Genomic DNA, 24,980 nt, shown 5'->3' with positions numbered 1-24,980 from the left:
GCAGTGAAGACAATTTTATTAAAACTTCAGCAGAAGGACAGATCGGATGCCCTATGTCGATTTTACAGGAAGAAGATGGAGATCCTCGACAGGTTGACACCCAGGAGAATCATGTTGTAGACAAAGCTACAACAACATCTTCTAAGGGGATCACAACGCATTCAAACAAGGCTTCTGCAACAACACTGATCATGCTAATGGGACACAACAGGTTAAGTATCTATAGTTGATGCCTGACGTTTGGCGTAGGATTTAATTTCCTAATGAGCAATTTCTCTCAGCATAATGTGTAGAGTATTATGAGATAGACTAATCGCCTTCAGTGTCCAGTATACACGGAGTGCGTGACTGCTACAAAAACAATATATTACACATTATAGATGATACATTTTAGCTGCTGGACAAAACAGCTTAATATTATCACAACAGTCATTTATAAATATTATTTATTAAGGAAAGAACTGAAGTAACTAAATATATTGTTTAATAACAACTACTTCAAGATTATGTCGAGTACTTCACTTACAGTAAAAAAAAAATAATTATTAGAATAAATTGCACATTAAACTTGTACTTTGGGATAGTACTATCCAAAAATCAAGGCCAGCTTGATGACAGAGGAAGACTGACAGAAACCATGCTCAAAACTTGTGCTAGGTTGAATAAGAAACATCCTTAGCAATTTTTTGACTCTAAAAGAAGTAAAAAAAAAAAAAAAACAATACTGTGAAAATAAAGCTTTAACAACGTGAACCGTCCCCCATTGTGATTTTAGTGATCTATGAATCATGCTATCTACTCAAATGGGGTGCACATACTAGCAAACTAATGATATCACTTCCTGCAAGCGCTACAAATAGCTGCGTAATGAAACCTGTAACAGCATCACGTTAACCCAAATGTGACCTAATGGCCTGGGATCCTTCATGGTCCAGCAAATTAGATTTCTTTTCCTTTTCCAAGTGACAGGCAGCTCTATATTGCACTGAGAGGGTAAGGTTCTTCAAAGACCGATTGCTCTTCGATTCCTCTCGCAAACAGCTTGATCAACTGGCAGTGCACTCTGGAAAGACAGAGATGGAGAGAGAAACATCTGTCAAACGTCGCTTTGGATGAAGAGAGCATTTAAACATACAGACAAAAGTGGATAAATGGATGAAGTGGGAGTGGCCACTGGTGAGATAGATGTCTCTAAATGTTCACTTGTGTAATGGAGCAAATATAAAGATGATGTGCCTGAATGCCTGCAATGCTGTGATGGCTGTTTACAAGCCTGACGTCATTTCCACACCACCCCATGGTCACAGTTCTCACAATACCAACGTAAACTTATTATTTATATTTTGGATGCCATGAATGCCATGCTGGTATAAAAACCCTAGTACACTACACTATACGATAAAACATACTACAATGTGGGAAATGATGCGTCGCATCGGTATGTGTCTGGAGATCTCTTCCTGCATCGCATGTAATGCAATTGATTACACATACGTCATGGTATGTAGCGAATTTCTTTTGTTCAGACTTTTCTTTATAAAAACCACAAAGATTAATAAAACGCATTTTATTAATGAGAGATTTTGAAAAAATAAAAACTTATACGTAAGTCCTTCCGGTGTGTGTCGATGAGGGAAAGGTTTCAGACATCACCCTGTGCATTTGGGTTTTTGGATGTCATGTAGAACTAAAGTTATCATTACTTTTAAAAGTAAAATTTTTACTGCTACCAGAATATGGGAATGACATCACAAAAAAACAGAACTCACAAAATGCACATATTATTATTATTATTATTATTATTATTATTATTATAAATTGCAAAATACAGACCCCATTTATATTTAAAAATATATATTAATGCAAAAAATAGCTAAAATGCTCTATAAAATGTTTAATTCATAATAATTTTACTTTGAACGTAATGCTGTAAGTCATTTTCAGGCACCTCCCAAAACACTTGAAGTCAAAAATAAACTCTATAATTTTTAAATTAAATTACATACTGTTCTATTTGCATTTTAATTAAATCCTACTCATCCTATATCAATCATACATCCTTTTTTCTGTTAAACTTGCAGCTGCCCTTGTGCACTTGAGAACTGATGCATCCTGCCGGGTTCCACATGGCCTTTTAGAATGCTTAAGGCACATCATTTCTCTTTATATTGCGTTTCCCGATTGCTCTTTTTAAATATTTTATTGCGGGCTAAACAATAAATCCTGTCAATCGATTGGCTCTGGACTTCCCCAATTATTATAAAGGCAATCTTTATTGCTAATCTGCTCCCTACAGTTTTAAAAAACTTAAAAAAGAATTTGCTGCAGAGTTTTTCCATTTTGCTTTGCATAATTCAAATGTAATTCCTTACAATAACCAAATATTAACTTAATAAACCAGTCACTTTAGTTTTTTTTATATATTTTTTTTCCTGCACTTTTAGGTTTTGTATTATTTTGCATTATTGATGTCTCCATTTTTTACTCATGCTGTAAAAAAAATAATAAGTATGTTTTATTTTCGATTTAAAATAATGAATCAAAAAAATCCAACCAAATTCAAAATTCAGTTTTAGCCTAATCCACTTGGCTCCAACAGGCATGACAGCAACAAACTGTTTTTTTCACGTGATGTGTGCACACCTGGAGGAATTAGTGCTTAATTTCCTTCAAAATGCTACAGCATGTAAAAAGCACTTACGCGAAACATAATCCTCTCTATCGCTTTTGGTCGTACAACACGTTCATCTCTACAGTTCATTTGCCGAATCGTTCGAGGAACAGCTAGTGAGGTGGAAAAGTCAATAAACGAATGGGTCTAAATTTTAATTAAAAGGCAGTAAGCTTTTAACAGTGGAAAGACCATTAAATTACAGGACATTAGACAACTATGCATCACTGATGGAACAAATGGAGTGTGAAAGAAATGTTGGATTCAGGAAAGCCATCATGCTACATAAAGATTTTCCTGTGATAATCGAGTGCTGTTCCGCTCACTTTGTTATATAAATAGATTTTTTTTCCTTTTTTTTTTACAGTGCAATGGCCATGCAGCTTATCTCTCAAATCTCGGTTGTAATATTCCATTGGACGCGCACCGAGTGCACTGAGGTAATTTCAGGCATTTCAGCTCTCAAAGAAAAAAAATCTGGCAATGAAATAGCAGGTTATTGCGTATTGTCATCTTGAACCTACATTTATTTGCCTCTTTATCAAGAACATCTACATACACTTTTTAGGACTGTACCTGATGCCATGTGCTGAGATCATTTTATGTGACCCAGCTCGTCTATTTCCTCAGGTTCTTCAATGTGGAATATTTACATTACTGCGCTGCAATGTACTAACTACATAATTGGCACTAATTTGGACCACTCAATCTAGTGCCATAGAGCTCTTGTACCTGACATAAATGGCAGCATGAGGCAAGATTTCTCCATCACAGTTCCAGCTGCTGTGCCCCGGTCTGCAGGTGCACGCTGGATGCTCTCTGCATATCTGGCTGAAGAAGCGTTTATGACCAGGGCCCTCTGCGTCGTCCAGCTCCAGGTCAGAGTCCGTGTCCTCGTACCTGGGGGTGAAGCGGAACTGTCGCACGCGGTAAACCTCTACAAACGGGTGGTCAAACTGCAAGACAAACACAAAAATACATGCTGATTGAGCCATCCTGTTAGGTGACGATTTCCTTTTTTTGGTCCTAGTGCCAAGATTAATCTGCTGCAACACTTAAAAGGCACTGATTTATAAGATAAGATTCCTGTTTGATCAGGAATTTAGCCAAGAGGTCATTACAGTACACAAACTCACTACTTATTAGTGATGGGAATCACCAGGAATCCACTGATACATTATTTCAACTATACCTAGGTGTTGATTCGATTTGTACTTCGATTCTGTATAACGATGTCATAAATATCCTAAATATTCTTTTTTAAAATATCTAAACAAACTGAGCCAATAATTTGCTCCTACCACACAGCATGCTGTGCTAAATGCCCAATGTGTGAATAATTTAGAGTGTGCTACTTTTTTAGGATTATAGAGAAACACAAACATTTCAGGTCACGGGTGGGTGGGCCTGAAGCCTATCCCAGGAGACGTACAGTAGGGCACGAGACGAGGTTAAGACACTTAAACACTCATTCACACACTACAGGTAATTAGCCTAATCTACATGTCTTTGCACTGTGCGAGGAAACCGGAGTAGCCAGAAGAAAACCCACCAAGCACGGGGGAGAATATGCAAACTGCATGCACCAAATACAAACATATGCATTTAAAAATAATTATTTAAAAAAAAACATGAATTAACACACAAAAAAAATCTAAATACATCAGTGAATCAATTTTTCCCCCATCTCTACTATGTATAAATAATATATACTGTATATATTACACACACACAAACAATATTTAATAAAAATAAATAAACAAATAAAGAAGCCTCACAAGGGTGTGAACCTGTAAGTGTGTGTTATGTTGATGTTTCGAGAATACGGGCTTCTGACAAATATGCCCGATACTTCTGAGAAACTAAATGGAAATGTAACCGGAGTGAACTAAAGTGAACCCGTGCTGCCAAACAGCTGTGTCCATCTTAACCAAATTTTGTGTGAGTCACCCATGACGCACTCAAACTCCCAGGACAGACAGTAGCCATGCCTTAAAAAGGGAACCAGGATGAGCTGCTAGAGACAACGCAGTGGCTGGAAAGTTTCCCTCAATTACCTTTGAGATAAATCTAATATTTCTGCCTTGTTGGTTTTATGGCTCATAAATCTAATGAAAAACTCAGAGCACTCATCTAGTCATATTAGGAGCTTTCTGAACCCGAACTTCTCCCTGGCAGAGAGATATATATAATTTCCGGATTTAATGTGAGAGAGCGGTGTAAAACGTATAAATGTTGTTCTTTAAAGCACTGAATTTGGCATCTGCGCTGAACTGATAGGATCTAAAGTTAGTGTCCTATAATAGAAAAGGATAATAAAATCTAATTCAATTAAATGTTCATTTTGAAGGAAGATACAGCAAAATAATCATCTACATTGTCGTCCGAGAGTGGAGTCATGCCCTGACGGGGTGTACCTGGTCATCTTTGTTGACGTGACGCAGCAGGTGGCGCAGGAAGTCAACCCGTGAACACTTGCGCACCAGGATGAGGTCAGCTGTGCCATCAGCCAGGTGTGCGGATGGAGACAGGCCTTTGGGGCTGCGAGGACAAGCGCAGCTCATACACGCAGCATTGATGGCCAGAAACTTTCCCCTGATGACCTGCCACTGTTCTTTTGTCTCTGTAATGTAAAACACAACGCTGTTGTTATGCAAACTTGTATTTTCAATGATCCCAATCTTAGTTTTAATTGAGGAGTTTTTTTTTTTTTCAGCAGGAAGAAATTTAGGTGTGTAACTCATGTGGTTCTTCACAAAGATCACAAAAGATTTAAAAATAACCATAGTTTACAAGTTCTATGTTCTCATGTATGTTTTATTAGTGTTATTAGTGTCACAATTGTAGTTTGAAATTGATTCATTTATAATAGAAGGCCAAGTTTTCCATTTATTCTGTGGTAAAGTGCTCGCCCCATCATCTGGAGATCGCGAGTTTGATCCCCAGGTCTAGAGAGAGCTGATTGGACGAGCTCTCTTAGAGGGGAGGGATGAGAGATACTTAGTGCTCCCACATTAATCACGGCTTCACAGCCAATCAGGGGCTTCATGCAAGCTGGTAGCGCTGTCCTCCGAGTGTGTTACACCACCCACAACGGTGCATGATTGAGCAGTTCGAAAAGATGCGGTCGGCTGGAGGAAACGCGCGATAGTCTTCGGCCCTCCCGACTGAGTGGTAGTAGTAGCTTAATGTGGGAGCCCCCTAGTGACGGGGAAGAATTCGACACAACTAAATTAGGGAGAAAATTTGGGGGGGAAAATCCAAAAAAAATAAAAATCCTAAACACCAACAAGCTGAACCAGGCACTCGATTGTGTTTACTCTGTCTTACCATGCAGTTGATGTTTGTGTTTCCTAAACACTGCAATCATAAATTATATAATTTGGTCCAAGAGTCCTAAATGGAAGACAAAGATCTTTTTCAGTGTTAGCAGCCCTGCAGAGCGGGGAAAGGGCAAAATATTTAATTGGAAATTCCTGATTAGACACTCAAGTGTCCACAAAGGACAAGAGAGAGACCTTTGGCTTATGTTCATTTGCTGTTTTTCAGTGACGTGTTTCTAGGAAACTCGTCGGCTCATTAGAAAACAGTACAAAAGAAAGCACTTGAAATGTATGACTGCGTGACACTAAATTACTGATTAAGTATGATGAACTCTCCAAGCGCATGTGTGCACATCGGCACGTGTGCTTTGCCTCTATTCTCCCTCTGAATTGCCTTCTCTACCACGTCTCTAACCATGTCCAAATAGCAATTACAGACCTGGAGGGCTCAGCACATGTCTCTGTAAACAGCACTTATCAGTGAGTCACAGTAAACAGACAGACCAGTCTGTAATGAAGGTGCCTGCTGTTCGGAGCGAAGACACAGATAATAATCCACAAGAAGTTCATGTGAGTGTGTGTGAGAGAGCTTCTGGGAATAATCAGTGTAAGGACAGATGGGAGGGCTGCATATCATAAAGAGGACATTTGTTCGCCCACTGTAGGTGGAAGTGTGGAGATAATCAGTGGAGTGAGAGAACATCCACTGCCCCGACACCATGCACATTTAAATCCCCGTCATCTTATTTTCATGAGTAGTATCTTGATAAAATGTTTTTAGGTGCAACTCACGACTGGCTGCGAACAACGAGACAGTGTGCCTCATTTAGCTACATTTTACTAAAAGTGGTGCAAAATGTTGTCTTACACTGAAGCAAATAAAAATTCCTGTTAAAAGTTTTAGTAATACTGATGTTTCTTTAGAGGTGTATCTATGTTAATAAAAGCCAATCAAGCTAACTTACATTTAGGCATTTGGCGGACGCTCTTATCCAAAGCGTCCTACAAAAAGGGCTTTGAAGTTTCCATCATTAGACAAATATTTACACTGGGTTACAGGGTTACTAACTAAATGCCATCAGTGAAACACAGTTTTGAAGGGAAATTAGTTTATTTTTTATATAAATCAGGGGTGGGGGGGATTAGTCCAAGTAATGATTAAAACAAAAACATCTTGAATCGTCGTTTAAAGATTGTCAAAGATTCCGCTTTAGGGACATCTACCAGAAGTTTATTTAACCACCTACTGTAGGTGCCAGAACAGAAAAGAGTCTGGATGAATACTATCCTTGATCCCTGAGAGATGGTGGGACCAGGCGAGCAGTGCTGGAGAATCGGAATATCGGATCGGATGATTTACGTTTAGTGACGCCCAAAAAAAGAGCAAATGTGCACATCAAAACATAATGTCCTCTTATATTGTGGCAGTCCATATTCCTGTTTAGTCATTTTTAGATATTCAAACGGTTCTTCAGTTTGTGTGCACCAAAAAAATGTGTACGTGTGTGTTATAACAACAACAATAGTCCCTCCATTTTTTTAATCTTTTCGAATATGGGACCTTTAAAGAAAAACCTGCTGAAGTTACTGTGAAATAATTTTAAAGACAATTTAAATGCCCAAAAAAGTATATCCACATTATAACTCTCCTAAACAAGTGTGAAAAACCTAATCTAGTTTCATTGCCCGTGAACATGACATTGGATGACTGTATAGGGCATGGATTCTCACCGTTACTTGAGACGCTTTCCTCATCTCTGTAAACTTCCTCATCAGTTGAAGGCAGTCTGCAGATGTTACACCTAAGAAAAGAACAAGTCATTATCTACTAAGCCTGGTACCAGACACATCACTAAACACCAAGCTCCTCCGAGTACATCTGTTAGTGCTCAGAAACAAACAGATTGCCTGATGCGTCTTCAAATTCCTCCAAATCTGAGATAACGATACAATTAATAAAAGCTTTAGCTGAACAACATGGCAAATCTCACCCAGATCGGCACTGCAGCTTGTCTCGCGGAGTCCCTACGTTCTCATCGGCAGGGACGAAAGCAATCGTTCCTTCATAGTAGCGATGTGACAGAAACGTTTTAACACCTGCCACAAACCAGAAGGGCTCCCAATGAAAATGACAGCAATTGAAAGAATGACAGCAATAAGAGTAACTTTTACTCCCCCCTTCCCTCGTTCAGTCAGTTATTACGGAGGTCTTGCTGACCTGAGACGTCGTAGCGAGCGGGACCCATCCAGCGCTTCCGCTCGCTGTCGCTCAGTACGTCACCATAAAAACCGTAACCAAGCAGTGAGACAAAGTAGCGGAGAAAGCTGTTGTTATGGTGAATGGAGCAAACATCCATCGGCTGGGAATCTCCTGGGAAAAGACAGGATAGGGCAGTTTAAGAATATTGGTAGCCTCTTAGTATTTTCTCTTTATTATATGCTTCACAGCTGTGACGAGAAAAGGGATAAAAGACGATAACTTTCTTTTCAGCAAGCGTAAAATGTTTCCTGGAAGACTTATGATAATTCTATTAAAGATCTGGGACTGTAAGCACCCGCTTCATGATGACACACTTTAAAACCATTTTAAAACTGTTGTCTTGCAAGTCTTGCAAGCATTTGTTGTTGGGAGGAACAACTTCAGCTAACAGCTCCACCCAAAATCTATATTAGAAATGGGTGTACATGCGTAGTATAAGGCTCAGTCCAGTTTAGTACACTGGATGTGGAAACCAGGAAAGACTTCTCACACACTTAAAAAAATAAAAATAAATGTAGTTAAAACAGTTGTATAGCTGAGATAACTTCGATACACGCACTCACCCACAACGATGTGCAGAGCTGAGGTCACAGGGTCGTTGGATCCCACAGTTGCGTAGCATATGCAGTCAGTCGAACCTATTTCAAAAATACATTTCACAGGTCAGGGCTTAGACCAAAAATAAATAAATAAATAAATAAATAAATCAGAATCTCTCTCTTTTTATTTCTCTCTTTCTCTCACACCTTCTCAAGGCACAATTTAAATGCTGGGACAATCTACCGAGCAATCAGGGAACATGTTAGTCAAATATTAGATATGCCTGAGGATTTTTCGTTTCACGCGTCTGTGTAAGCAAAAAAATAAAAATAAATAAATTCTCTTCTTTGTGCTGAGAACAATTTAGCTGACTCGCAGAGGCATGGAGGAGAATACTATTAGCGGCAAGGCACTGCTTTTTTACAGAGATGAGATTTCAGACTTCATCCCTCTTCTCTCACTCGGCTCAGTAATGAAATTGTTCTGTCTCAAATTGCTAATATAAAACCCAGATAGAGCAGCGGTAAGCACAGAGCTCGCTCTGTCTGGAATACGACCTGGATGCTTCTTTCAATAGTCAAGGAGGAAAGCACGAGGGTAAGAAGAAAAGTGGGAAAAGGAAAGAAGAATAAAAAAAGAGCAAAAAAAGAAGTAGATGAGAAAAATTTGGGGAAAGTGTTTAAGAGGCTGTGCTAGACTGGAATCATATACGGGGGGTGTTCACGGTTTGTGGATAGATTTACAATTCAACCAATCGGGGGGAAAAAATGAACGAATTAAACGAATTAAAAAAAAAAAAAGATTCCAAATATAAGCCAACAATAAGAACAGCATGTTTTGGCTGAAGGTCATGATTTCTGCCAGAAGCTGATCAATACGGCAATAATGTAATGGTAGGAGAAATCATCTCATTATACTTATTTTCTTTTATTTGCGGTTTCAGTCGTTCCTCCATTCATTTTCAGTCAGGGTGGAATACGAGGAGTGGAGGCAGAAACACATACTGCATGTGTCTCCAGTCAATCATAGCTTTCTCCCCCTTTTCTTTTTTTAACTTGAACATTTGAAGCCGGACAGAATGCTTCAATAAATACCGATACAGCTAAGTTACCCCTAGCCTTATCATAACACATGTTTTTAAGCTATGAACTGTGTACATTTCCACACCCTGCAGCTCCAAGGCCATTTCATCTCTCCTTGTTAAAACAGGGTTATCAACACTAATGGCAACGCAAGAATGGAAACAAACAAGCTTTCTCACTTTTTCCACTACAATACGAGTTGCTCTGAAACCTCCGCGTTTGAGTTATGAATGACTGGTTTCTGTGTGTAGTGACCAGAAAAGGGCCTGATCTTCGCATAGCAGCAGACCATAATATGCAATGACTTCAGGTAATGCATGTTACACTTGTGGAATTTATGAAGTAGACTCCCAGGCAGGCCATCATTTAAAATAAATAAATAAATGAACGAATAAATACATAAATAAATAAATAAATAAATAAATAAATAAGAGATGCCAAATCTAGTTTTGTTTTTTTTTTTACCCCCAACTTTTTTACCTGCGGGAATGATGCCGATACGAAGGCTGCAAGGTACCAGAGTCTTGTCTGAACTGTCCTGGTCAACACCGGCGTCATGCTGCGTACGCCAGATCAGGCCATGTATGATTTCACTGAACATGCCATCTCCTCCGACGCAAACCACCCTGCCGATAAAAGGACACAGGTTGTTCCGATGATGCATCATAGCACAGGCAATTAAAAAAAAAAAAAAAAAAAAAAAGCCACACCTTTCTCAATTTTCTCAGATACAGGGAGAAGACTCTAGTTCTTAGTGCTTTCATGTTTAAAATGTATTAAAACACCTAATTCACATGTAGTTATGTTGCTTGCTATGTGGAAACATAGTGTGCTGTTAAAGAAAAATACAAAATTTAACAAAATGTTCGTGTGGGGCAACGTCAAGTCTCAAAGTGTTTTACTCCTTTTATACCACAGCCATGTACCTTTCCCAAAACCATCATTTTCATCCATGTACAGTCATGTTCGAGCTTGTGGTATAGCAGCTAAAAACAGACACTAAATTCTTTTCCTCTTGAAACTGCAGCTTGCCATGTTAGTGAGAAACTGCAAAGCACACAGCACAAAACCTTCACAGCCCGAAAGACTTTATCATTTAAGAAAACCGAGGATGCCTGATCCAGAAGGGACGACACTGGAGACTCATTACCTAAACGCTAAAGCGATGTCTCCTTGCCGTACCTGAGATTATGCACGTTTGGAGCATCCACCATACAAGTTGTGTTAACTTTAGAAATCAGCACCTTCTGCGCCAACACAATTTAGAATACAACAGCGATATGGAGTCATAGGTGATAAAAGTAAGAGCACAACAGCATGAGCATCCTGTACCAGAGACAGCCTGAGGGATAAGAGTTACATTTCTTGGAAGCAGAACCGGGCTAATGAGCTCTATTTGCTGAAGTGCTGAAATAAAATCCTGATCCAGAAACAGCAGCTCCACTCAAGAGTCTCTTGGCTTCTGGTGTGTTTTTTGATGAATGCTACAGATTGATGTCATCAAAGCTCGTTTTACTCTGTAGCAGGTTCTCACTGCTGCCAAACAGCGCTGCAGTGCCAGCAGACTGATGAGCACTGAAATGATAATCTAGTCTTTGCTGTGAAAGGGTAAATTCCTTACTGGGCAAATTAAGACCTGCTCTCGGCCTAACTGCAACTCACCCGTCATATTTCTTTAGATTAGCCTCTGTTTTCAAGTGGTCCCTGGCATGATTCGCACACTCTGTAACTGTGGAAACAAAAGGCAAAGTTAGGGCGCATTTAAGAACAATGGCAGAAAAGACTGACTTTATCTGAACGTTAAGTTGTGTCTTCGCTAGTGGATTTAAATGGGTACAATTAAGCCAGCTACATCAATGGTAAGTCAGAGCTGCTGTAAAAAAAAAACAAAAAACAAAAAATAAAAAAAAAAACCACTACATTCTAATACGAGAGTCGTTTAATCAGAACTGACAGGAGTTAGTAAAATATGTGTCGTAAAAACAGATGGCTCACAGAAAGCCTCTTGTGGTGATTGTGGCTCGGTGACTTTAGATGCAAAAACAGATGTATAGCGCTTATTAAAGCTAGCTGGGCTTCTCTAACGATTCTGTTTTGCTGTTCATGAAATGCCAACATGATTAAAAAAAAACACTCAAGCTTTATACAGTTATATATGATCATGTGCTGCCAGTACTCCATTCACCACTTCACAGCCTATGTAGAAAAACTCCTGATGAATAATCCTCTCATACGAGCTATCAGAGCTCCCATTATCATTATCCTGCCTGATGGATAAACCTGTAAACAAAATCATATCCTCAGGAACACTTGGCAGTCCCGGCTATTTGCCCGCAAATGTCTTTCCGCGGAATGTGAACGCTCGTTTTTTATTCAAATGTTAATGAAGACAGTTGATGGCGCTCACCAATCACATCAGTGGAAATAGAGGCACTGGAAAAAATTGGCGCTACTTTCTGCTCATAAATCCTTTTCCCACGGTGTTTCCCTCCGTAGGGATTTATGTAAACCAGCAAGCGCTTCGGTCGGGTAGCTGCAAATAAGGAGACGGGGGGGGGAACAAGCTTAATTTGTGTTGCACAGAATCTTTTGTCTACAGTACAACTTCATTGGTTTTTATAACAAAAACTTTATCAATTGTGACAAACATTTAGAATTTGTTTTAGCAGGTAGGACATTCAGGATGACAAAATACAAGTTTTTTGTTTGTGTGTTCTGGACTAATGTATGGAAGTCACACAAAAATAGGTAACAGTAAAAAAAAATTTAACTAGTCGAAGCAGTGCAAACCCTTTTAAAGTTGCATGATTGATGTACACACACACACACACACACACACACACACACACACACACAGGGTGTTCCAAAATATTTGACATCATGTGAATTATGAATATCTGATAACTCCAGTACATGTCCAAGACAAATAAAATTAAATAGGGTCTTCATGTTGAACAATAAAAGATTAAAAATGATGGTTTTCGAACTCCTCATCCTCAAGTTTCTGTTGCATAGCAACACAGAATTACACTGAAAACATCACACTTACTTAGTTTTTACACATCTCGTTAATATTTGAGATTCTTTGAGAGAATTGGCCATGTTATTAGATTATGAACTGATGTCATACACACACATATATATATATATATATACTGTACACACACATCTTTATCTATATCTATATCTTTAAATATATATATGACACACATAATTGGATAAATGAAACTGTTATTGTAGTTTAGCTCCTCTGAATGTTAAAGACATACTCAATAGTGAGAGCTGCTCCCTGATGGCTTGGACCCACAGTAGACACAGTGTCCTATCAGTGCACATGAAGGTGACTTCGCTGCACCGCCAGCGGTGTTTCTGAGTCCTCTCCACATAAGACACTGCAGAGACATGGTCAGCTTAAACAACACAGTTCAACTGTACTGCAGGATCGACAGGGTGACATGATTATCTTTTAACTGACGAATGGTTTACTGAACAGAGAACACAGATAAGGTTCTCCAGATGCATCAGCACTCAGAAGAGTTTATTCTGCTTCATTACAGCATGTGAACGTTCATACCTGTAAAAGCATGCTGGTTAGATTCAGGTAGACTTTGTGGAACTTTCTGCCACTTTCCTACATCTGTTTTTGGACAGTCTTCCTCCGTCTCGTGGACAGATATGATCTCACACACTGGCACACAGTGGCTGCCTGCTAAACAATAAAACGTAAACCCATATAATATATATATACATAATATAAATACATACTGTATAAAAATACATAAAATACATTGTAAATATATAAAATAGCTGTTAGGTTTTACTGAGAATATGAGTTCTTCTTGTAACTGTGTCACACTTTCTATTTTCATGCACAACCCAGGAGCCTACAGTACTTTTTTTTTTGTTTATCTTTGAAAACCAGTCTGTCATGTTACATGTTGCTTTCTTTACTGGCATGCAAAACTTTCTTCTGTAATGTTATTTACATATTAATTTGTAAATTACGTTTGTAAATATTGAATGATTTTGTAAATGATAATGCAGACATTAGATATATTCCAACATTTGTACTACAGATAATATGGTGCCTAAGCCTTTTGTTTGCAAGGTCTACAAGACACACATACACACAATATATATGCACACACAAGTGATTTATTATAAAAATGTAAGCAATCAACCAAAGTAACAAACATTAATATTTAAACTCAAACTGTTTGCATTAATTGACAAAAAAGGATTTGTTATTGTTGATGAACACACTCCAGCTTGTTTAGAAAGGATGTGTGAAACTTAGACAAATACCAGAAATGTTTAAATTCCGTGAAAGGACAAGATGGTGGTTGTTAAACCAGATCTCTTGCTGATTTTTTTCCGCATTCTGATACCATCAGTTACAGTGTGAAACTTATCTTTGAGAGCACCTGATCAAGTGCTGAGCACTAAAAATATCCAGATGAAATCTCGTTTTTAAAACAGGCCAGGCTAGGTCTAAAAGGAGTTAAACTCCTGTTAAATGTTTTCACCTTGTCATAACAGTGATAAGCGTATGAAGTAACAGTGAAGTAATCCTAATGTGTAACCTAATGTGAGTGTGGTTTAATTAGCAAAATAATACCACCGGTTTCCGTAAAACATTGCAATGCACACAACATTATGTGTGAAATATCAGAGTTCAAAAGAGGACAACTTGTTGGTGTGCGTCTCGCTGGTGCATCTGTGACCAGGACATCAAGTCTTTGTGATGTATCAAGAGCCGCGGTTTCCAGGGTAATGTCAGCAAGAAGGACGAACCACATCCAACAGGAGTAACTGTGGACGCAAGAGAAAGCCGCCTGAACACTTGACCCCAAAGTCTGGTTCCTTTTGACCAGTGAGAACACAATCGTTCCATGCCCGAGTCCGCTTGAAGAGGTGGTCTCGAGAAAGATACAGTGTCCTTGGGGATGACCAGAATCAGATGTAGGAGCAATCGTACCTGACAAGGGAAGAAAATCCCTGCCATTGTCGGTCTCCTCACCCAACTCCCTGAACATTTAAGGTAAACCCTCAGAACTGTTTAACAATAGAAAAAAGAAAAAAAAAGGATCCCCTCTTGAGAAATCTTTGAACATTCAGCTCACATATTTTCACACAGAACTGTCCTTATAAAACAGACGGTGTTGTTGATTCCAGTGTTCTTTCTACAGTGTCTTGTTTAAGTCTGGACGTCCTGGCTTCAGCAATCATAACATACCAAAAAAGTAAACAAGGCTGAAGAAAAGGAAATGCCACAGAACAATACTGAACATTCCACTGGATTCTCTGTAATGTTTCTCTCTCGTGAGAGCTCTTCGGTGGTTTTAAAGTCGAGTGTGCATGATGCAGCAGTATTACACCACAACTCGATGTTCAGTAATGGTCTACACTCCGGTTACCATTAGTGTCATTTCTTTTATCTAAGATCATATAATAGTATAATGTCACAACTTCGATTTGATGTGTCTCCAATGTCTTACACAGGTTCTCACTAAAATCAGAAATGGACACAAATGTGAATGTTTAAGTCCTTCCCATTCTGACGTTCAGCTGTGGAGCACCTTAAACACGAGAAACCAGTTTGTTAATTGTTTTGTAATGAAATGTTAAGCTGGTTGTGCAGGATGCTTTACAGTGCATTAAAAAAAATTAAAAACATTTAAAAAATGCTCACGTTTAAGGCAATTAGTACAACCGGTCCCCTTTCTGCTGACCGTCTACAGAACCGTCATGAATTTTAGATGTTTAAATGAATGAGTACAGAGGAACTGGCCTTTCAGGCACATACACACACATTGGAGATTTTGATTAGCTGATTAGGTTTGTCTATCCATGAACAACTGGATGAAGTGTAATTGTGGCATTTGTCATCATGTGCACATTGGACCTAAGCCTCATTATCACTCGCAGTCAGCAACCTTAATCTCAAAGATCTATTCTTAGTTACAGTTTAAGGACCTCCATAAAGCCATGCAGCTTTAACAATGCGCACTTCTTTCTACATGAGCATCTGCAAAAAGTGTTTCAGATACATCACAGACCAAAACTGATTGTTATGTTGCAGCATCAAATGCCACAAAAAAAGAATCAGCAAAGCTTTGAACCTTCTTAGGCGCACAGTGAAATCCATTACAAGTGGAAAGAAACCGAGCGACCAGGCAAGAAGGACAATTCTAAGAAAAGCGTCCTAGATGCCAGCTTTGACTCTGATGTGTTTACGGAGTTCTGCCAGGAAAATCACGTTAATGACATGTAAACACTCGCCCTTTCTTTTTCTCTTTACCTGCACACAGCAGGACAGCAAGCACCCACTCCATTCACCAATCTCTAAAGACACTCGGGGGATTTGACAGTCCAAAACAACAGATCTAAAATATTTATTGGCAACTGAACCTCGTTTACAGCAGTGGTTTGGAAACAAAGTCGGCTTAGTCTGGCAGTGTTGTGCAGGACTGCGGTTTTGTAAGAAATATAAGACCAGGCTTGGGCTTGATCACTGCGGAGATGCAAGCTCGAGCAGGTGAGCTTACATAACACGCCGAGAGACTTGTCTAAGCAGGCGCAGCACACGTCGTTTGTCCAATGCACGGTATTATCCTTGATCAAACATTGGTTTAACATGAAATAACGCAAGGTCTCCATATTGTGTATTCTGGGAGGAGCTTTATGTTGAAGATCAGTAAGCACATACTGACCACAGATACTGAATCTGTCTTTTAGACCTTAGTTTAGTCCAGTTAACTCATAGTAATTGTAGTAGTAGTAGTAGTTACTTGGACACAGTTATCGCAATCCACATGAGGATAATTTAAGCGTATTCAAAAGGAAGAGGGTTTTGGTTCAAAGCGAATTAGAAGCTATGCCTCGTACTTTTATTTATTCCACCCGATTGGATTCGCACAGCGCAAAGGATTTACTGCAAGCAGTCGGTAATTCTTGTGGTAACTAATAAGATCACACAGATCTAAATCCTGGTGCATGTGCTCATCAACAGACATCCTTATTATTGCCCAAGGCTAACCCAAGGGGTATTAGACAGACCCATAGTGCACAGCTTTATTCGAGTTGGGTTCCTCTTTAAACAAACTCAAGTTTGGGATCATCCTGACATCACTTCTCCATCACTTCTTATCATTTGAAGAAAGAATCCACGTATGGGTCCATGTGCGCTTCAAGTCCAGCCTGTTTTGTTAATGAAATTGCAGGTTAATGAAACGTAAATGACGGCAATAGGAAATGCAAAGAGACAGAGCTGGAGTGTACTCGCCGCTTCTCACTACCGTTTTTTTACGTTAAAAAAATGACAGTTTAGACTACAGAGGTCAACGGCAGTATAAAAGATCCTTCAGGACTGACAGGATCATTACCGAAGACGACCCGTTATTGAAATATGGTTGAACAATTTCTTTTCATTACCAGCATTATGTGTAATTGAGTGTAGAGCGCTTTAAATGCATTCAGAGGAAGGTCAGCACTTGACGATACACGTTATTATACTTGTATTATTTCCCAATCATCATCACCACCGTATACAGTATCAGCCTGCGATGACTGGATTTATGAACAACACTCACGCATCCTGACACAGCACATTACTCAGGTTTTACAATGCCAGGCTGCCTCTGTTCACACTCCATGTTCTTAAGCGATCAGATCACACGCAAGACAGCTGAGACATCCACACCCGAGTTTTCCACGTGTCATTACTGCATCTTTAGTGACCATATGATCGAATTTCATCATGTTGCCAGATCTGCCGCTCTGATGCATAAAAAGTTCCGAGAGCAAATAAATAAAAAAACCTAATCAAGCCGGACTTATGTATTAGGCACATAAGATCGACTCATAAAAATGTTAAATCCTATCCCTTTCTTGCCGTAAGGTCTTTTTTCCGTGGAGATTTGATCTTTTAAAATAATAACATAATTAATAAGAGTTGCAACACATCAAGAGCGAGCCCAGGGTTACAAATGTACTCTTATTGTCAAATACACTACAGTAACCGAGGAATCTGATTGGACGAGAGGTATTCCAGGCGTGGTTATAATAGACCGTAACTATGTTTAACTATACACATTACCCAGGTGTTCAACAATAGTTAATTATATTAACTGTCGTTCACCAGCATGGCTGGTAGTGTCCGCCGTACTCCAAAGCACAGGAGCAGTTTCCGCATCCGATAACGTTATGTCATGTTAAACAACATTTTGTCTTCTTAATAATCACTTCTAAACCGTATCGTTCTGCTACAAAGCTAACCATCTCTTAACACAAACAATAGGCTGAATCCTAAATCCCTCTCCAACTCCTGATCAAGGGCACTACTCAGTGTGATGAACATGCGATTTGTACACGCTGGTGCCCTCGCTTTCTATTGAACGTTATTTGGGATTTAAACCCAGAACCTAAAAGTTGAAGTAGCTGATGGTCTAAAGCAGAATAAATGTAGAAATTGTTTGTTTAATTCACCTTTTGGCTACCGTTCAGAATCTAAAACTACTTTCACTTTGCACTTAGTGTCAGTCGCCAGCTCTGCCAGTCGCAGTTAGTTATAATATATAATCTGTTGATAATAAAAGAGGTTTGTTGAACTGTTGTATTAAAGCGATATCACACTCGATGTTGGTTGTGAGTATCTACACGGCTGTGATCTGGTTGTAAACATGACGGTGCAGCACAACAGCACTTCCTCTCGTTCGTTACTACTTATTAAATATATAATAAAAGTATGCCCGCATTGTCGCTCACACACAACACGTGTTCGTAGAATTCCTTGCGTGCTTTCTAACCACGATAGCAATTCTGTCCAAGGATATGTTTTTTCTTCTAATCTAAATAGTGACTATCAACAGGCCCCCCGTAAATCTGCCACTTCACATTCATCAGTATAAAATAAGTCACAGTGTGCGAGATATTAATTTCTAATGAAGCAGTACTAAAAGAAAAGCATTTCGTTTTCATTACTTCACCACAAAGCTAAAATTGACTAGTTCATCACGGCACAAGTCAGTTCCTGTTCTGGATGCTATAAACAGTCTTTTCTTCACCAGACTGCTTTTAAAATGAAGTCGATTTTTTTTAAGAGACAAACAAGAGGCCAGCTTGTCATGTTACTGAGAAGCAGGAAAGCTCAAAGGTCCTGAAGATATGTCACGTCCTGAAACTTGCTGACCGTTACAAAGCCACTGACACCACAGACTTCTTCTGTACAAAAAAAACTTTTACAAAAAAGTATTTCAACAAGTTTTGTTTAAAGTTTTTTTTTTAATTATTATTATTATTTCTCTAATCCCTTCACGATGCATCAAACCCAGTACTCTGTACTTCTGATCTGATCACCTGAGACACCCGAGTCTGAATGAGGTCTTAGTCTTAGTCCAAAGCTTTTAGTGTTCAAATTTCCAAGTCATTTAACAAAAGCCTGGGCCTCTCCACAGTATCTAGTGCAGAAAGGAAGGAAAGAAACTCAATTCCAAAGCAGCACACGCCCCCTGGGGAAAGATACATGCAGGCTTTCGGAGTAAAAGATATCCAGGTAGGACAGAGTGTACTCTTGTGTTCAATGCCAACGGGTTCATCATGACATTTCTATAGCGAAGTGTATTATCACTAGACAATCGTATAAGCTTTCTCCTGAGCAGTCAGTGTCGATATCACAGCGAACGACAGAATCTCAGATGTTGGGGTTTTTTTTTCCTACAGTAGATTTTTCAACACGGTTTATGTTACAGGAAGTATCTTTAAGCTGACTGGGCATAGGACAGACACTTCATGTCCCTGGAAAAAGGACAACCTGTGCTTTGCTGGTGTATATGATATCTACACATCCCACATTGTGAGTGTGTTATATGGAGCATGGGTAATAAAGTGAGTTGCACAGTGTCTGGAATTTTCCCTCAAGTTAAGATCTAAACAGAAAAACAAAAACTGAAAATGAGGATAGGGAACTGCTGTGTCACGTGTGCACAACAGAGAGTAGATAGAGTCTAGCTTATTACCGACAACTAACACAAACCGGTTGAATGCATGAATTGTTATAAACCTGCTATAATATATAATTTGTCTATTTTTTACTATCAGTCGTTTTAGCTTGATACCTTATCTTATCCTTACATGAAACGATGCAATTATGGAACAGACCAAATCTTCAATTTCACTGCGTGATGTGTGCAACATGTCATGGCTAGTAAAATAATCGGTCTTTGCACCTACTTATCTACTTCTACATTCCTAAAATAAGCTACTCGCTTACACAGCGTGGCTTGTGCAATAATGTCTGTCTCTCAATTTATCATTTAATTATGTTACACATGGTACCAATATCTTTCCTGTACCATAGTCTGGCTGTGTGAGTATTCATGCATAGTGTTTTTTCCTTTATTTTTTTTATATCATTCTTTTAACTATGGGAACTATGAGGAAGGAGGGAAAAAGCACCAAGAATTATTTATGGCACAGTTAGTAAATGAACCATGAGGACATATGACTTGAGAGGTCAGCTTGCCTTAGAGGACATGGAGAATACTAACTACTTAACAGGTAATGTTACAGTACAAGCACAATCTCCGGCTATCCTCCTGTCCTTCACCTTTCTCACTATTCAGGTCAGGACATGTTCGTGGATGATCCCCTTCTTGGAGTGTATGGGAAAAAAGTACACTTGTATAACTATAAAGTAAGAATTGTTATGAGACTGGAGCCCTGTCATGTCTTTACAAGTGTGTGCTTAAGCTCATGAATAACCGTCTTAATGCTCTTTTAGTACTCCTGTTTATATAACAGCGAATATAATAACGGGCGGCACAGTGGCTTAGAGGTTAGCGCCGCCGCCTTGCACCTCCAGTGTCCGGGTTCGATTCCCCCCTCTGGTCTGTGTGCAAGGAGTTTGCTTGGTGGGCTTCCTCCGGGTTCTCCGGTGTCCTCCCACGGTCCAAAGACATGCAGATGAGGCTAAATTAGCGTTTTCAAATTGCCGGTAGGTCCCACCACAATTCTAAATACAATAGTCACCATAAATGGGAGAGATGTGTCAGGAAGGGCATCCAGCTTTAAACCTGTGTCAAGTTCCTATCTCACTGATAGAAATAAATAGGGCTTTTTATCCACCATTGGCTTCCACCATGCCTAGTTGGATTACAGAGGCTCCTAGTTGGCCGGATGGATGGAATATAACAATAGTGAACATGCATTCATCTTCTGTATACAGGGTCACGAGGGGCCTGGAGCTTGTCATAAGAGACTTGGCACGAGGTGAGACAGCCTTGGACAGGGTGCCAATCCATCACAGGGCGCGCACACACACACACATAAGGGCAAATAACCTAATCTGTATGGGAGGAAACCCATCAAACACAAGGAACCAATGCAAACACCATGCATACAGACCCCAAGCTGGAAATCGAACCCAGACCCTGGAGGTGCGAGGCAACAGCGCTGTGAGTTTTACTATTGATCTGATTTCACCTAGTGTTTATGTGATCTCCCATCACACTCATTCAGGATGTTCTTCCTGACCACATTTCTTCTTCCACTATCCTTCCAGGTTTTAATAGCGTTTTACAGATCTTAACACAACTTTACGTTGTTTTCTTCGCTTGACACAGTTCAATAATTTGACCCTGGAGGGGAGAGGCCACAGTGCTCACCACTACAACTTTGTTGTTAGTCTTTCAGCTGTAGGGTCGCCACAGCGGACCGTCCGATCCGCACAAAACCTCGGCACAGGTTTTTTTTTTTTAACCCCGGATGCCCTTCCTGAAACAGCCCTCCCATTTTATCCGGGCATGGGACGGGCATTGGATCCAGTGGGGCTGGGGGTTTGGGCATCGTGTGGGAATCCAAGCCGGGTTTTTGCCTTACGCAGGCAGGGCAGGAGAGAAACCTTCCAGTGAGTCACGATGTGCTCACTACACCTACACACTACACCAGTAGTGAACAAAGTAGTGAACAGGGCCATGCACGTGCACGTTTGCTCCTTGTCTCCAGAGCAGATCAACAGGCCTCGGTTCAGACATGGCCTGCTCCTGAAGTGCTGGATTCATCTTCCACAATATAAACATGATGTTTGGGTTGGTTTAAACATGTCATGCTGGAGAATCTACACTGAACATATTTACAAGTCATTTTACAGCCGGTTAAATACGCGGAACCAAAAGAAAGAAAGTGAAAATAGTTGACAAAAACAAACATGCATCTAATTACTCTTGAGTATTTAAAAAAAAAAAAATAATAATAATAATAAAAGCACCTACCAGCCGTAAGAGGACCGTAAATGCTGCCAGCGGCCCGTTTCTGTCTCGACTCGAGCTCCCTCCAGGAGAGTGAAGCGCTGTTTAAGGTCACCTCGTACACCCTGCTCTGGAGGCTGAGCTGCGAGCACAGCAGCAGCAGCGGCTTTTCCATTCTTCTCCGCGGTGAAGAGACGCTTCCCAAGTCGCAGCTACAGTCCGGTTCAACCCGCAGTTATCTCAACGCCATCTTCGGTTTCAGGATTTAAACGAGCTAGATCTAATATACGGACAAGCTCGGCAGGAGCGCGCGGGGGCTCTCGCGCTGTGCACACATAGCGGATTCTGAATCTGCTCGCGCTCGGGGAATAAAGAAGACAAGCCGAGCTCGTGCGCGCCTGCGTCACAACGCAAATCCGATTACGTGGGCAGCGACGCAGGAGGCGCGCGCGACCAACGCACATTCACTAAGCCGCGGATGCTTTCTTTCTTTCTTAGTTGTTTTTTTTTTTTTTTTTAAATATGTTTTAATAAAAGAAAGCCAATCAAACTGAATACATTTTACAGTGTTAACCTTTATTGTCTGAACTTTGTTGTTCTTGCGTTAACTTGTCACGTTATTATTAATACTAGTGGCGCTGGCTTTCCGAAACGCGCATGCGCGAATGACGCCGTGTGGGCGGTAACCATTTTAAGCACGGGCGCTACGTCAGTGCTAAAAATGGACACAAAAACAATAGCTAAGGGACAAACTTCACTAATGCTGCACCCTTATAGATATAAAGAGAGATATCTCATATTCCTGGAGCTAGAGACTGTGAAATAATCATCATCATAATAATAATAATAATCCACAGACTACTCTCACAACATCTATTTCATTAACATTTAAAAAAAATGTGAAAACTATTTGTTTAATTATTACTCATCATATCATATCAGAGATTTCTATTCATAAACGTTTTATCAGTTAATGTACGGGTCAAACTGTTAAGATTCTGCGTCACACATTGTTGCTTTTTCACGCCTTCGTGATCCCAGGTTCGATCCTGAGCTCAGGTTCCTGTCCTTCACATGTTCTCAACACCTGTTCTCCTTTGGGTTCCCAGGTTTCCTCCTACCTTCCAAAATATGTCAGTGGGCAACTGTGGAAGTTGCCCTAGGAGGTGAATGCATGTGTACACGTTGCTCTGTAATGGATGGGTGTCCCTCCTTTGTGGATTGTTTAATAGGTTAATACATTCGAGGGACAACTTTAACGTTTCATTCATTCATTTTCTATACTGTGTTTACCTGTGTACAGGGTCTCAGGAGCCTGGCAGGGTGGAGTGCCAATCTATCGCAGGGCACACACACATACACACACACACACACACTACAGGAAATTTGGAAATGTTAATTAGCTCAATCTGCCCAGTCTTTGGACAGTGGGAGGAAACCTACCATGCACCGGGAGAGCATGCAAATTTCATACACACATATCCAGGGCAGAAATCTGACCCTTGGACCTGTAGGTACACAGTTCTAACCACTATGCCACTGTGCTGCCTAACATTAACTTAATTATTTTAATTAAAATTACAGACCTCCCTGGTAATGCTTTACACATTATACTTAAAGACACACCACTATAGAGGTAGTATTTCTTTCAATTACTTGTATGCTCAGCCACTTATAAAAGATTAATATCCTAATTATTGAACGTAACTTTGAGTGTTTTTAAATAAATCTGACATTTGCGTGATCCATACAGAAAGTAATTTTATTTACTTTCCTCAGAGTACAGTACAGTACTACCTTTTTTCTTTTTACAGAAGGTAATGAGTCAAAGCTATAAACCTTTGGATTTTTTATGTTCAGATAAACATCAGGATTTATTTTTCTAGCTTTCTTTAGCAATATAATATAATATTGTATACTTTGGATAACTATGAGTCCTTCTGGTTCCCTTGTTAAAGGTGTTACATCTGTCTTTTTGCTCGATTATATTTACTGTTCTGGGTTTAGAGGCAGTTCTGTGGCTTGTATTTGCAGTATACAGGTGAGGTGCCAGTAAAAGGTCTGAGCATAATATTTTTTAACAATGCATCCTGGCCAAGCTTCCTCCTCCCCAATGCCACAATGTAAACACATGAACAAACGTTGCTCCAGTTCAACTCAATGATACTTCAATCAAAGTTCATACTGTATTACATATTATAAACGCACTATATCACACATTAACAATTTATATTAAAATAATAACTTGTACAGAATGTCACAGAGGGCATTTTTCTCTTATACTGCGCTCCGGGGATTTATGTGATTTGTGAGTGCTTACTTTAGAATTTGGTGAAAAAAGCTCATAACTGAGGTAATATTTAACCAAAGAAACATTCCAGTGTATAAGACATCTGAGGTCACTGACATAGAATAACACTAAGCACTATACAGAGAATATCATATATACTGTTTAGGTATTCTGTATTTAGATATCTTGATTTAGATATATTCTGTGATATTAAGATGCCAACTTACACAGCTTGACTTCATTTAATATCTATAAGGAATTTTGTACATTCTTCCCCTTTCTGGGTGATGTTCCTTGGGGATATCTGGTTTCTTTTCTTTTTATACCAAAACATACATGTTTTTGGCCTGACTACATCAAATTGCCCTTAATGAAAGTGTATGCAAAGTGTTCTCCCAGTGTTCCCAGGAAAACCCCTGGATCGACCACACTACTACCCTGACCAGGGGAAAAAGCCCTACCTGGTCTTTTATAAATGTATAAATAAGCGTAAAATCATTACAGGATTTTAACCAAAAAAAAAAAAAAAAAAAAAAACGTCAGTTAAACAATAAAAAAGTAGAAGAGGG

At 39.5% G+C, this 24,980-nt stretch overlaps 1 protein-coding gene across 2 annotated transcripts; it reads right to left on the bottom strand.

Annotated features, from left to right (window-relative positions):
* cerk (ceramide kinase) lies at positions 1-22,573 on the bottom strand. Of its 2 annotated transcripts, none has more exons than XM_053508709.1 (13): positions 22,146-22,573; positions 13,451-13,582; positions 13,146-13,268; positions 12,284-12,409; positions 11,539-11,605; positions 10,357-10,502; positions 8,818-8,892; positions 8,213-8,365; positions 7,986-8,091; positions 7,726-7,796; positions 5,089-5,294; positions 3,404-3,627; positions 1-1,063 (listed from the first exon to the last, which is right to left on the bottom strand). In XM_053508709.1, exons 1-13 carry the CDS (start codon positions 22,294-22,296, stop codon positions 976-978), a joined length of 1,668 nt encoding a protein of 555 aa, XP_053364684.1. In that variant the 5' UTR covers positions 22,297-22,573; the 3' UTR covers positions 1-975. The 2 variants fall into 2 exon arrangements, with proteins under 2 accessions (XP_053364684.1, XP_053364683.1); XM_053508708.1 differs by having other exon boundaries at positions 13,451-13,585; positions 22,146-22,571.
* Positions 22,574-24,980: the final 2,407 nt, after the last annotated feature.

Source organism: Clarias gariepinus, chromosome 12 (genome assembly GCF_024256425.1).
Source record: "Clarias gariepinus isolate MV-2021 ecotype Netherlands chromosome 12, CGAR_prim_01v2, whole genome shotgun sequence".
Taxonomy (NCBI): domain Eukaryota; kingdom Metazoa; phylum Chordata; class Actinopteri; order Siluriformes; family Clariidae; genus Clarias; species Clarias gariepinus.
This window is presented reverse-complemented; position numbering and strand designations above follow the sequence as displayed.